The sequence below is a fragment of the Moschus berezovskii genome, chromosome 2 (assembly GCF_049115385.1).
Source record: "Moschus berezovskii isolate FMDL1 chromosome 2, NW_MosBer_1.0, whole genome shotgun sequence".
NCBI lineage: Eukaryota > Metazoa > Chordata > Mammalia > Artiodactyla > Moschidae > Moschus > Moschus berezovskii.
This window is the reverse complement of record NC_142461.1, coordinates 64,376,810-64,391,967: the sequence shown is the minus strand read 5'-3', so window position 1 is coordinate 64,391,967 and position 15,158 is coordinate 64,376,810. Positions and strand designations below refer to the sequence as shown.

Sequence of the window (15,158 nt, the reverse complement as noted above, 5' to 3'; positions counted from 1 at the left end):
CTGGGCAAACCTGCTGTGATGGCTGGTGCTGAGTCTGGGTGAGTCAGCACCCTCAGCTCCACATTGTTCTCCTCTCCAAACAGGCACCTTGGGTGAGGTCCAGGGCCCCCAATCCCCAAATGAAGGGGCACGTTGCTTCCTGCCCAACGCCTTGGCTCAGACTCTACCAGGGGTCAGATATAACCCCCGACTCCTCCCATCAGCCCAGACTCATTCAGCTCCACAGCCCGGCAGAAGCCAACACCCTCTAGGAACGCACCTTGTTGTGCCAGCACCCGGGGATGGCGCCCGTCCCCAGGGGTCTAGGCGTGCTTGCTCAAGTCCAGCCAGCTTGAGCTACGACGCACACGGACGTGCATGGCTCCCATCACCATGCCTTCCCTTTCATCTCCCTCCAACACTTGTGCTCAGCACTTGGGGAGGGAGGGACCCAGGGCTGATGCTCGGAAAGGTGGGCGGGGCCCTCTCCTCCACCCTCTGAGTGCCTTCCATTTGCTCATCTGTTAAATGTAAGAAAAGAGACAGTTGATACGGGCCAAGCACCTGCTTGTCGCCCAGGAATACAGCACACAGTTTCTGTACTGAGCTTTTTCTGTCTCCCAGCTGCCCAACCTGCTGGTGAGGGTGCGGATTGCAGGACCAAGGACCACAAGAAGTAGCAGAGCCGTAATTCAGACCCAGAGAGTCCAGACTCTGCCTACCTGTGTGACAGCTCCCCTCCGCCAGCACCCCATCCCCAGAGTCCAGTCAAAGCCATGTCTGTAAAGGAACACCCGACAGGACTTCTCGGGGGCAGAGACAGCTATGGTGGGGTCTTACCTGTCCATGCGCTCTTGACAGCATCAGAGGACCGAGCCTGCCTTCCCAGAGTCAGAAAACGCTTGGCCACTTACAGCTATGCAACCTCTGGCCAGGCTCCTAACTGCCCCAATGCGGGCAGTAAGACCTCCGTTGAAGAGTTTCTGAACCTGCTGCACGCTGTTGGCCTCTTGTGCACGTTGACCACATGGTGAACACCTTTCCTGGCAGTGCCCACTTGGACTGGAATGGCAATGGGCCAGTTGATCTCCACTTGCTTTTTTCCTGCTCCTCTTTCTCCTTTTCCTCCTGTCTTCTCCTGGCTTGTAGCCTGGCCCTGAAACCTTGTCCAGGGGCTTTACAGGCCCCTCCCAAGAGGGAGGGAAGAAAAGAGGAAAGCTCTGATGTTGGGAGGGCCACAGGACTCCTGTCCTACAGCAGAATCAGCTCAAAGAGGCTGGGCCCCGCTGCTCATCAAACTCACACACAGACACACAACACACACATACACAGAAACACACACACACCGACACAGAGAGACACACGCGCACACACAGAGAGACATGCATGCACGCATATACTGACATGCACACATAGACACACACAAACACGCACAGACACACATGTACACGCAGACACATCATGAGGAGGCAGGAGGTAGTTGGCCATTCCTCTTACCCAGACTCCTGCTTGTACTTCATGCCAAGACACGGAAGGGCTAGCACAGCTGCCCTCACCGCCCAGCAGCTGTGGGCAGAATGCCTGCAGGCCAAAGGGTGTCAGGCCCGAAGAACCACAGCTCGAGTCTGCCTTGCAGGAAGCCAGGCCCCAGATCTCTCGGGCAGGGGGACTCAGGGGAGGCTGCATTAGTCAAGGCTCGCCTTGACAAGCCTTGGCAATTGCCTAAGACAGAAAAAGTCAGCTGGAACTGGTTGAAACAAAGAACTGGAAAGGAGGAGGGTACTAGCTTCTGGTGGCTCAGTGGTAAAGAATCCGCTTGCCAATGCAGGGGACACAGGTTTGATCCCTGGGTTGGGAAGATCCCCCAGAGAAGGAAATTGCAACCCACTCCAGTATTCCTGCCTGGAAAATCCCATGAACAGAGAAGCCTGGCAGGCTGTAATCCATGAGGGTCCCAAAAGAGTCAGACATGATTTAATAACTAAACACCAACAGCTAGCTCCCAGTAAAGCCGGATCCCTATCCAGGGGCTCAGGTCAAGAAACTTGTTCCATGACTCTCAGCTCTGATGCTTGTATTTCATCAGCTCTGTCCGGCCTTGCCCCTCTAAGCCCTCAGTGGCTCCACACTTATGTCCTACCTGTACAACACCACCTGTGGACAGAGCACATTTCTTTCCCAAAGATTTCAGTCAAAGCTGTTGTCTTGGGCACATGCCCGTCTCCAGTGGTGCCTGGGGATATGGGATACTCTGACCATCCGAGCTGGGGTCATGTGCCCCCACCCACAGCAGAAGAAGAGAAGCAGATCCAACATAGATCCAGACCGAAGTTCTCTGTGGACTCTGCCACTCCCCCCAGGATACAACCTTCGCAAAAATGTTCTTACATCCCAGCCGTTCTTTGCACTTGCTTCCTTTATTTTTCATATACTTCCCCCATAAACTCCTCCTGGGTTCCTCCTCCAGAACCCAGACCAAATGTCACCTTCTCTGAGAAGCCTTCAGGCAGAGTTAGGGAATTTGTTCCTCTGCTGGAATCTTTATCAAACCAGCTTGTGTTTCTGCCTTTTCCACTTGGGCTGTGAGCTCCCTGTGGGTCCCTGGGCACATAGCTAGTGCTCGGGGCAATTTTGTTGGGAGGATGCAGAAATATGGGAAGAAACAATTGGTAAGATCAGGTTCGATGAGCTCGGAGCTGGACTGAAGTGGAGAAGGTGATACATAAGGGTGGAGTCGAAGCTGAGCAGCCCACAGGGAGGCTGATGTGGTCAGTCCAGTTGACAAAGGCCTGCAAGCATGTGAGTGTGCACACGTGTACCCGCAACCTGGGCGAATGTAACGTCATTTAAAAGCAGCTTACACGTCTTGTTGCTTCTTCCATCCTCAGGGCCACTTCCTTGAGTCTCTGCCCAGTTGCCAGAATTCAAGGCCTGGATGGGTCATGGCTAAGACCAGGGTCGGGCTCCCACAGCCCGTAAGCATGGAAGTGGAAGGAGAAAGAGAGGCTGTGGCTGGAGGATGGCCTAAAGAGGCAGCTCCAATGTTAACCAGCAGCTGCCTTTCCTGGGACACCCAAAGGCCCTGTTCTTGGTTCCCCAGCCTGGCAGCACACCTGTGTGGGGACTCTTAGTGGTGCTTAGGATGGGACAAGCATCCAAGAAAGAGAAACCCTGGTCCCTGAAGGACCCGCCTTGAAAGTTGGGTGTGTGAATGTGATTTAAGGTCTCTAGGAAGCCCCCTGCTCCCCCTGGTGCATTCCTAATGCTTTAAATTTTGCCATTTGAGATTCATTCCTTTGACTGTGTTTGGTCTGTTAGAATGACAGTCTCCTGGAATTTTTGTGACCCTGGAACCTATCAGTCACTCACAACCCAGTGTGAGGCAGAGGTTCCAGCTCCCTCCTAAGAGCTGGGTTGGATTGTGCGTAGTGATGGGGTGGGAGTTGGGGGGAAGAGAGTGGAAGAGCTGGAACAAGGCAGGGGGAGGAGGAATCAAGTTCTTCTGTTCCCGGGTGCTGTCCCTTCCTTGGTCCTGTGCCCACCAGAGCCCTGCTCACAAAGAACTGCAGTCATCAAGAGCACCTGCCTCTCTGCTCGGGGACCCTCTTGGATTGATTGTGGTTCCAATACTTGCTCTCTTAGTGACCTTGGGTGAGGTACCTAGCCTTTCTGAGAGTGTTCTCATCTGTAAAATAGACATAAGGTGCCAACTTTGTGGATTTTTTTATTGAGATTATTAAAGGAAAAACATGCGTGTGACCCCCTGGCAGCTGACACCCAGTCTTGAGGCAATGCCAGGTCAGGGCACAGCTAAGCAAAGCTATGCAAAGGGGACATCCAGGGAGGCTTCCCAGAGGAAGTGTCTAGACTGTTTACCTGTAGCTGTGCTGTTAATGTGCTGTCTTGGGTCCTGGGAGCCTAGGTCAGCAGATGCTCCACACCTAAAGTTGGCTGGTGGCTCAGAGGGGAAGGGAAGGGACTTAATGCTTGTTTAGCTGGTCCCATGTACCTATCGCAAATCTTTGTATACCACCTGGTGAGGCGCCAGAGACGGGCAGCATCCTAGCCTCAGACACCCAGATGAGTGGAAGGATCGGGGTTGGCCCTGGCCTGGGTCCCCCTGGACAGTCCCCAGAGCCCAGTCCTGCTCTGCGTTGCCCAGACTCACGTTTGGTTCTGTCCCTCCTGGGAGGCTCTGCTGGCCAGACCCCTCTCCCAGGCCTGGCACTGGAAGCCCTCCTGTCACTGGAAGAGCAGGGGATGTTCTGTGCACCCCATCATCAGCTCTGCAGTGAGCTGACCCATCTCACGGCCGGCCCCTTTTGGATCTGCTTCGGGACAGGGTAATGGTCTCTCTGAGCTTCCTGCTGTGTCACACCGAGGGAACAGGGAGACCTTGGCCCTGTTCCCCGTTGGGACAGGGAGGATCTGGGCTGAGGACAGCATGGTTCTGGGAGTGAGGACCTGGAGCTGGAATTGAATCCTGCCCATGTCTCTGGCAACATGGCATGGGAGTGACTTCCGTCTCTGGACCCGGAGCCCTTGTGGGTAAAGTACAGTTGTTGGTGCCAGGGTTTTCACGTCTCCTCCCAGAGGCCATCAGCCCCTGCTTCCTTCACAGGCTGCTGTTTTGAAATCAGCAAGGCATCCCTGAGGGGAGGGGTTGACCTGGAAGAAACTTGAGCTCCCTATTTCCTTGGTGAAGGATGTGATGGGAAGGGGATGACAGAGGTCGCTGTCCTCTAAAGGATGGTGACAGAGGTGTGGAGACAAGAGTGCCAGCTCCTCGGTGTGCAGACTCGGGCCCCACCTGCCACCTCTGGGCCCAACCACTGGGGCTGGGCAGGATTCTAGTCCCGCCGAGGCAGCTCCCCAGTGGGGTGCACGTTGCCATGACAAGACCCCTTCCAGCCTCCTGCTTGGCCAGTGGGATGTTTGTCACCATGGACAGACTGGGGCTGCCATATGCCATCCACGTGTTCCTTTAAACCCCCCTGTAATCACCCACTTGTCTGGGGTCCCCGCACCCCACAGGGTGACCTGATACTAGGGAGGCCTGACCAGGCCACTTAGGGCCACCAGCTTCATCAATAACAGACTGCCTTAAGCTCGATGCCAGCCAACCTCCCTGCAAGCCCTAGAACCTGCCCTACCTTGAATTGTCTGGGGGAGGACCACAGCTCTGAGGACTCACTCACTCAAGGTGCGTCACTGACTCACTGCTCTTGCAATGACACTTGGCCTCTGTGGCCCGGAGCGGAGCCACCTCTTTGATCCTCACAGGTGGTCTGGGCCATCCCTTTGATCCGTGTGCAGTTTCCTCACAGGTGGCCTGGGCTCCTAGCAGTGTTAGTTGCTCGGTTATGTCTGACTCTTTGTGACCCCATGGACTGTAGCTTGCCAGGCTCCTCTGTCCATGGTATTCTCCAGGCAAGAATGCTGGAATGGATTGTCATTCCCTTCTCCAGAGGATCTTCCTGACCCAGGGATCGAACCCGGGTCTCCTGCATCGCAGGCAGGTTCTTTATCGATTGAGCTACAAGGAAGCTCCCTGGGCTTTTAGGGCAGGCTGTGAATGAGAACGGCTGGAGGCTATGACTGACAGCAGAGGCTCCCCTCTGCCAAGCTCAGTACCTGGCTCACAGGTGTGTCACCATCACTGGCTTTGAAAATAACTCTGAATGACTGTGGGATGTCAGTTGCCTGCCAGGCACTTGATGCAGCAGTGCCTGGGACACACCTTGCTCCTAGATAGAACCTGGTTACCTGGCAAGCACACCTGCCCACCTAAGATGAGAATCATGCCTCCTTGTGGGGAGCAGAGAGCTTGTGCCAGTGGGAGGGGCTTCAGGGAGGGCACTACCGATTGGGTCCCTGGACCTGGGCCTGCAGGGAGGAGAAGAAATTGCCCTGACAAGGTATAGGGTGCAGGTTGGCCAAGAATTGATGTGGGCAAAAGCACTGCAACAAGGAGGCGGCTCGGCAGGTTCGTTGTATCTGTGTGTTCTTTGCAAGTCACATCTGCCAAAGCTCCAAAATATGCTCTTCCCTCCTGGTCCAGTGGTTAAGAACCTGCCTTCCAGTGTGGGGGATGACGGTTCGACCCTTGATCAGGGAACGAAGATCCCACATACCACGGGGCGACTAAGCCCATACACTGCAGCTAGAGAAGCCCACGCGCCACGGTAAAGAGCCAACACCGCAAAACAAAACAACCTCGAAAGTGACAGAGCAGAGTGCGTCCACCTTGGCGGGTGGAGTGGCCTCTGAGTGGGGAATTTGTGTAACGCAGATGTTAAGACATCCGGACGTCACCTGTTTGGGTTCTGGTGTGCGCTCTGTCATAAGCACAGTTTTCATGCCCTGTTGCACGCAATCAGTAATTAGCTCTAGTTTGCTGCAGCCACAAACAAACCATACGTTCTCTGAAGTAACTGGTTCTCACAGTGCCTTTTCACACATCCGACATAACGGTTTTGAGGGATTCTCTGGCACGTCTGGATTTTGCCCTCGAATGTGGAACTGATGCTGTAATAACAGTTCTCATTTGTTGACTGATAACTGTGTCTCAGGCACTGTTTGAGGGACTTTCATCCTCACAGCAACCCTATGAAGTGGGCACTGTTGTTACCCCTATTTTGCAGATGAGAAAGCTGAGCCTTGGTGAGGTTGAATTACTGAGCACAGTGTGACTGAGCTGGTGAAGGCTGAGATTCTTCTTTTTTAAAAAAAATTGTATTGAAATGTAGTTCATTTACAATGTTGTGTTAGTTTCAGGTGCACAGCAAAGTGACTCAGCTTTATATATATGTAAGATTCTTTACCACTGTAGTTTATTATAAGATATTGAGTATAGTTTCCTGTGCTGTACAGTAGGTCTTTGTTGATTACCTATTTTATATGTAATTGTGTGTATATTTTAATCCCAAATTCCTAATTTATCCCTCCCCCAACCTTTCTCCTTTGGTAATCATAAGTTTGTTTTCTCTGTGAGTCTGTTTCTATTTTGTAAGCTTATTCATATCATTTTTTTATATTCCACATATAAGTGACATCATATGATATTTATCTTTCTCTGTCTGACTTACTTCACTTAATATGATGGTCTCTAGGTCCATTCATGTCTCTGCAAGTGACACAATTTCATTCCTTTTATGGCCGAGTAATATTTCATTGTACATATGTACCACGTATTCTTTATCCATTCATCTGTTGATGGACATTTAGATTACTTTCAAGTCTTGGCTAATGTGAATAGTTCTGGTATGAACATAGAGGTGCATACATCTTTTTGAATTAGAGTTTTATCCAAGCCCAGGAGTGGGATTGCCAGATCATATGGTACTTTTATTTTTATTTTTTTAAGGAACCTCCATACTGTTCTTTAGAGTGGCTGAGAGTCTAATGCAGATTGATCTGAACCTCCTGCCAAGGCTGACCAGATTGGTCTGAACACATTCTTTGCACTGTGTGAAGTCACAGAGAGGTCCCTATTTTCTGAAAAATCAAAAATGAAATCTTGGTAAATTTGGTTTCCATTGACTTAATTGTGGTTTCCCAGCAACTCCCCCCACATCTGATTTTTCTTTAACATGAACAAGTTTTGAAGCAGATGACCTCAGAACACCCCTGCAGCTAACATGCTCACAGCTGCTTGGAGGCCCCTGGGGGCCAGGCCTGTCCTTTTGTCAAGTGGAGCAGGCACCTTCTGCAAGACTGACCATGGAAATGGGCCGCAGCCGCACCAGGCGCATCCCTGATTGTCAATTGGTGTCAGAGGAGAGAGACTCAGGGAACATCAGAAAGAGCTTCATGTACAGAGAGCTAGAATGATATTCTGAAGTGATGATTCAGCCTTTCAAAACTCTTCCTGAATCCTGGTCTTTTCCTTTCTAGCTGATCCTGTGGCTGAGTGCTTCACTTCAGGGATTGTCCCATGGAAGTCCTAAATTCTCCATCTTTCAGGGCATCTCGTGATTCCTCTTTTTCTCAATTCTGTTAGGAAGATAAGCCCTTTGCATCTTCCACATGCATGTGTGCATGCTAAGTCGCTTTAGTCGTGTCCGACTCTTTGCAACCCCATGAACTATAGCCCACCAGGCTCCTCTGTCCATGGGGATTCTCTAGGCAAGAATACTGGAGTGGGTTGCCGTTTCCTTCTCTAGGGGATCTTCCTGACCCAGGATCAAACCCTGGTCTCCTGCATTGCAGGTGGATCCTTTAACCGACTGAGCTATGAGGGGGCCCAAAGAATGTTGGAGTGGGTTGCCGTGCCCTCCTCCAGGGGATCTTCCCGACCCAGGGATCAAACCCGGTGCTCCTGCACTGCAGGCAGATTCTTTACCACTGAGCCACCGGGGAAGCCCGGGTCTCTTTCCTGAATTGGCAGATTGGTTCTTTACCACTAGCGCCACCTGGGAAGCCCATTTTCATGGTCTTTTTTCCACACCGGTTGGTAGGAGGCGTGCATCCATCTGTTAACGGAGACTTAACTTGTTAATGCCTCCAGCCCTGAGCTGGCTATGGAGAAGCAGTGGTGGCAGCTTGCAGGTGTGTGGCCTGCCAAGCTTGTGGTCCAGTAGATCCAATCCCATGTATGCAGAATTTAATCACTGACATGAGACGCGTGGGTGGTCAGCTGCACTAGCCTTGAGTGCTTTCCACCTGCACTGACTGGCTCATGTGTTAATATGAGAGTTGAGACTATGTGAAAAGTGACCGAGGGATGTTGGTGCATAAAATAAACGTGTGGTTGCGCTTTTGGTTCTGCTGCTTGACGGGGTTCCCTGTGCATCCTCCTGGGTGGGCCACGGTTTCTTATAACGCTGTCGTTTCTCTCTGCAGGCCTCCCACCCTGAGCGGCAGCCCTGTCATCTCTGATATCTCATTGATTCGGCTCTCCCCACACCCCGCTGGCCCCGGGGAGTCCCCCTTCAACGCCCCCCATCCGTACGTGAGCCCCCACATGGACCATTACCTGCGGGCCATGCACGGCAGCCCAACACATCCCACCATCTCTGCAGCCAGGGGCCTCAGCCCCACAGATGGTGAGTAGGAAGTCCTGAGGTACAGGGTCAGAGGGGGCGATGCTAACTCCGATGCTGTGTGTTTCTCTCCCCTTGTCTGTGGGTTGGCAAACAGGCTGGCCTTCTTCCCTGCCACTCCTCAACAACAGGTCTTTCGATAAATGAGTGGTCAGAGCCAAAAAACCAGGGGTGCATTGGGTTTTGCACTCATTTTGAAGAACTATTCATAAACACCCTTAGCATGCAAAATGATGTAATAAGAATGATAAGTTCTGTTTATTCACAGAGGTCCTATCTTGGGTGAGAACTGCTTGATTGGGAGACACCACAGCCTGCAGAAGCTGGTATTAAGCAGAGTGGGTCTTGTATCAGGGTGTCTTGGGGCCCCCAGAGCAAAAGGAAGGCAGAGCCAGACTGGTTGTCTGCCTGCATCTCTTGTGGGTCAACACATGGCCTCCAAATGGACTCCAGGCTGCAGCGGTGACCACCAATGGCTTCATGTCCCTGAGAGGATGTTGAGTGGCCCAGCTCAGAGTCAGATGACAAACCTGTTCAATTCATTTGAGACAGGAAAGTGCAGAGTCACAAAGAGAAACCAGACCAGGTGAATGGCTGCAGCCACAGGACTTGAAGATGGACGATCAGGATGTGGTCATTTGGAAATGGCCTTTTAGGATTGGACCCAGGGCTGGACTCTGCATGGGTCCTCTGAGTGGCCTTGACCAAGCCTGGCTGCCCTGAAAGGTTGTGCTGCCTCCATATGGGGTTGCCATCTCCCAGAAAATGGACCCAAGCTGCTCCACGTCTCTCCTGGGCATGCAGACCAGATTCTGAATGCTGCCCCACCTTGAAGTTCACATGTGGTGCAGTGAGCAGGAGGTCTGTTGCCTAAAGTGGAAAAGGATCCTCTGCAGACGTGGTTAGGTTGGGGATTTTGAGTCAGAGAGATCATCATGTTGATCCACGTGGGCCTTAAATCCAATGATAAATGTCCTTACAGGGGAGACATGGGAGATAATGCAAAATGGAACCATGTGGCCACAAGCCAAGGAAGCTGGCAGCTCCCAGATGCTGGAAGAAGCAAGGGACAAATTTTCCCCTAAAGCCTCCAAGAAGGGGTGGCCCTGCTGACACCTTGATTTGGGACTTCCAGCCTCAAGAGCTGTGAGAGAATCAAATCTGTTTTCACAGCAGTTAGTGGCAAGCCTGAACTAACTTGTTACTGCAGCCCAAGGAAACTAATACACATGGTGACAGGGCGGTCCTGCCGAGGCCTGGGTCAGAGAGGGGCCAGAGGGATGTCTGGAGGAGAGACAAGGAACAGAGTGCCCTCCTGGAGAGCCTGGGAGTCGGGGACCCTGTGGCTGTCGACAGTAGTGTAGCCACGAAGAGCTAAGTGGTAAGACAAGACTGCCCTGGAGGCAGAGACTTCCTGTTGGCAGAGCCCTGATTTTATGCCAGCTTTCCATATACCAGCCTTGTGGCACTCACCACACCCCCTTGGCCCAGCCCCAGACCCTTGAGACAGCAGAGAATGTACCAAGGAAACGTGGCTAATGAGCATGGCCCTGACCCCTGCAGAGGGTGGGTCAGAGGCCCTGAGGCCTCGCTGGTCCCCAGACCAAGCTCCCCAGTGAGCAGAGATAGGCTGACAGGTTCATTCAGCAGCTGTGCCAGCTAGAAATTTCATCAGCGGTCTGAGGCCAAATCTGCCAGAATGCGTGTTGCAGAGGAAATGCGCATTCCAGGGAAGGCTTCAGGGAGGAGGTGGACAAGCAAGGGGGAAGGGAGGGCATTTGAGGCACAGAGGCCATGGGGCTGCAGGCCGGGGCTCTCCCTGGAGGATACAGCAGGAGAGGGAGGGGAGGAAGAAACAGCAGAGGATGACTTGCTTCTGTGGACTGGCTATTTCTCTCTGCCCAGCACGTGTGCATCTCCTCTAATATCTGCCAAAGCTAATAGCAGAGGCTGTGAAGACAGCTCTTAGAAACTTGGGCTCTGGATTCAACATCTTTAACTCTTAAAGTGCCAGAGTCCTCAGCTGCTAAGGGGCTCACCGGGTGATGTTTGTGAAACTAGAGAGTAGATTCGATCCCGAAGCCCTGAGACTGCACCCACCCAGGAACACCCAGCCCAACACTGGCTGATACTGTCATTTTTACTAGTAATTCGACTCGTGGATATGATTACCCCCATTTTACAGATGGAAAACTGAGCCAGCTCAGAGAGGTGGTGCCTTCTTAATTTTTCACACATGGTAAAAGCCAAGACTCCCAATCGGGATAGTGGGGTGGCCAAAAAATTTGTTAAGATTTCCCTCTGATGGGAAAACCCAAATGAACTTTTCGGCCAACCCCAAATTTGCTTCCCAAGCCTCCCTTTAATTAGCATCACACCCCTGAGTGCCAGGCACCTTCAGGATACACTGAAGTTCATCCTGCCACCTCCTTCCTAAGCCTCAGGCAGAGCTGAGTGCGAGGTTGAAGGCAGACAGTCCACTCTGGTTCTGCAGCTGCGGGACAGGCGGGGAGCTTTATCTGGCCAGGCTGGGCGAGCACTCACCCACAGTCCTGCCGTGAGTGTTAAGGTGAGTGTGGCCTGGCGCCCAGCTGTCTGGCCACCCCAGCACTTCCCACTGCATCATCTTTCTCCTTTGGAAACTCTGGTGGATCATGGACCCTGTCAGCCTGAAGCTGGGGGCTTCTGTGGGGCCTGGACTGGGAGGAGGAAGCAGTTGTTTATGGCTTTGAGGAAAGAGGAATGTGAGGCTGGGAGCTGCAGCCCCATCAGCAGAAACCACCCCACCCCAGCCAGTCCCACCCAGTCGTCTGCTCAGGGCTGACCTGGGACAGCGGGGGAGGGGGACCCAGGCCCCTAGAGGGTAGAGGATGGCTGGAGGGCACTGAGGGGCCTCCTCGGGCCAGGTGTGTTTCCTCTTCTTTTCGGCCAGATTCTGACAGTTTCTTTCTCTCCCTCCCACCCGCAGTGGCTCACGAGCACCTTAAGGAGCGGGGGCTCTTTGGCCTCCCCGCTGCAGGCACCAACGCCTCAGACTACTACCACCAGATGACTCTCATGGCGGGCCACCCCGCGCCGTATGGGGACCTGCTGATGCAGACTGGGGGTGCAGCCAGTGCACCCCATCTCCACGACTACCTCAATCCAGTGGATGGTGAGTGCTGGGCCGGGATTGGGGTGGGAAGCAGGACAAGGCTGACAGTTCCCTCTGGGGACGAGGCGGATGCTGGTGGCTTCTTTTTCCTGGAGGAGCTAGATGGAAGGGTCCGGAGTTTACCCCAACCCCTGCCTTGACTGTTTTCCATGGGGGACCAAGTGTAAACACCACGCAGAAACACATAGTGGGTCATCAAGGGCCAAGAAGTGTTGCAGGAATTGCAGACAGTCCAAAGAACAAAAAGGACTCATGAGTGCCTTCATGGAATTTGTAGCATAGTGGGGAGAGACAGACAGCTCAGAAATGGGGGAAGGGGAATTCCTTAGCAGTCTTATGGGACTCTGCAAAGATCCCACATGCTGTGTGGCTAAAAAAAAGGAAAATGGAAATGGGGTAGGGAGCTTCGAGTGGATGGTGGTGCCATCTTGAATGAGGAAATCCTCACTGAGAAGATATTGGAGCAAAGACTTGGAAGAGGTGAGCCATGCAAAAATAAGCTGAAGAGTGATACAGGCAGGAGAGACAGCACATGCAAAGGGCCTGAAGCAGCGGTGTGCCTGCTGGGATCAAGAAAAGCCCAGGAGACCAGTGGACCTGGAACCCTGTGAGTGCAGGGCCCGTAGGGGATGGCCAGAGTTCTGGGGCTGGCTGTGCCTGCCGCTCAGGGCTTTCACAGCAGAGTGATATGGGGCCTGTGGAGAAAGTTGGACAGAAGAGTAATGAGACCTGACTTACTCTTAAAAGGAATCCCATTCTGGCTGCTAGTCAAGAATAGATTTAGGGGTAAGGTGGAAGCAGAGGTTCCAGCTGGCAGATATTGGGAGAAGTGGTCGTTTCAGATAGATTTTGAAGGAAGAGCCACAAGATTTGTTCCTGGATGGGATGCAGAGTAAGGGAGGAAGCAAAGCGTTGAGAACAGCATCAGGGTCTCCGGCCTGAGCAGTTGGCGGATGGAGCAGTCAGTGACTGAGCCTGGAGGCCGCAGACACGTTTGTGTGGACGAAGGATTGGGTGACCTGGGGAGATGAAGTGGCCTGGTCCTCCTTAGATGCTAAGACCCCCTCCTGCCCTCTGCACTCTCACAGCTGTTTTCCCAGGGGCACCTGCACCCTGACCTTGAGCCCCTGGGGTCCAATGGAGACCCCTGTGTGGGAGAGGGTGGAGGAGGGGTAGAACGCTAAGGAATCTCACCCCCTCCCCAGCCAGCGCTGGTCTTGGAGCTGCCCCCAGAGACACCCAGGGATACAGGCCAGGCTGCGAGGCTGGAAACCACAGCAAGGCTCCTGCAGATTTGTCCTCCTCAAGCCCTACTTCACTTCCTGATTTCAGGGAGCAGACAGGCCTGCAGGAAGACCTGCTGGGCTGCAGGCAGCCCCATGGGACCAGACAGGGCTCAGGGGATGCTCTGCATCCCTCAGCCCCTCACCCGCATCCTCTAGTCCTCTGCCCTGGACTTCCTGTCCACCCCTGGCCAATGCAACTCCACGTTATTGGCTGGAGCAAAGCCAAACCCCTTACTTCCTAAGGCTTGGCTGAGATCTCACCTCCTCCAGGAAGTCCTTCTGGGTGTCCCTTCCCTCTCCTCCCTTTCTTGTTACTGACCAGGGTTCCTGGCCTCTTTAGTCAATAGAAATTGATCAGAGGCCAGACAAGAAATTCAAACAAAGCTTTACTGGGACCCCAGCACACCAAGTCTCCCTGTCCATCCCCAGCTCCCGGAGTTCACTCAAATTCATGTCCATCAAGTCGGTGATGCCATCCAGCCATCTCATTCTCTGTCGTCCCCTTCTCCTCCTGCCCCCAATCCCTCCCAGCATCAGACTCTTTTCCAGTGAGTCAACTCTTCTCATGAGGTGGCCAAAGTATTGGAGTTTCAGCTTTAGCATCAGTCCTTCCAATGATCTCCTTTAAAATGGTGATTCATGTGGTCGCAAAGAGTCGAACACGACTGAGAGACTGAACTGAACTAACTGAACTGCTGCAACAGGGAGTAGTGAGAACAAGTAACAGGTTCCCTTGCTCACTTACTCCCCAAGGGAGTTCTTTATATGGGGGTGAGGGTAAAGGCGGGCCCAGGGCTCAGTCTGGAGGGGTGGATTAGGTGGTTTGCCCACCCTTTAAGTGTTGCAGTGTGCAGGCAGCATGCACAGTACCTTGCTTTTGCTCCTAACACCTGGTTTTTGCTCCTGACCCTTAAGAAGTGGCAGTTGGGTGTTTGCTGTTTTTGTATCTCGTTGTCCACAGTTCACTCCTACTACACGTGTGTGCAGTTGTGTTTTGTTTTAATCCATTACAGTGTCTTCGTATTTTGGTGCTCGAGGAGACATTTGTCCAGGTGCAAAAACTGCAGCAGAGGGTCCCAGGTCCCAGCCTGTCTCATCCTCTCTATTACATCTCACACTTATGGGAGCCACCTCATGTGGTTCCTGAGCCCCAGGTTCCCTGCCACTCCCCCCACAGGAGTGCTGCCAGGGAGGAGCATGGCAGTCCTCCCAATGCCAGTTCTGTGGGCATTGTTCCATGTCACCCTCGGCCTGCCCTGAAGGGAACTCACAGCACGACTGAGCAATGCAACCAGCATCTGATCCCTGGGTCCATCCCACCCCGTGCCTTCCCCAGGATGGTGTTTCGTCCAGGATGTGAGCTTGTCCTGGATGAAACAGCAAGTGAAGTGACACCTGTCAGCCCCCTGAGCACATGTTCCTGTGTGATTTTCTCTCTCCTCCCCTTAACAGCCCTACAGGTGTCCCCACAGGGAGCAGGCCGGCTCCTGGGAGATCATGCGTGCTTGTTACTCATCACAATTAGACACCAGATGACAGCAACCATACAGGGCATAAATGTTGCTGCTGTTGTCCGAACATAAGGTTCCCCAAACAGTGTCTGCCTTCCAAGGGCTCAGGGTAGGTGGTGCACAGACTCGGAGAAGCCATGGCCAAGGGTGTGGTCAGGCAGGTGTCCCCAGAGGGAAGGAGAAG

The 15,158-nt window shown here is 53.0% G+C and overlaps 1 protein-coding gene across 1 annotated transcript in view; it reads left to right on the top strand.

Annotated features, from left to right (window-relative positions):
* Positions 1-15,158, top strand: part of GLI2 (GLI family zinc finger 2) — a 266,098-nt gene that overhangs the window by 216,509 nt on the left and 34,431 nt on the right. The window contains exons 4-5 of the mRNA XM_055397327.2: positions 8,824-9,026; positions 11,992-12,177. Of these exons, the coding sequence (XP_055253302.2) occupies positions 8,824-9,026; positions 11,992-12,177 (389 nt within the window). The remainder of the gene's footprint in view (positions 1-8,823; positions 9,027-11,991; positions 12,178-15,158) is intronic.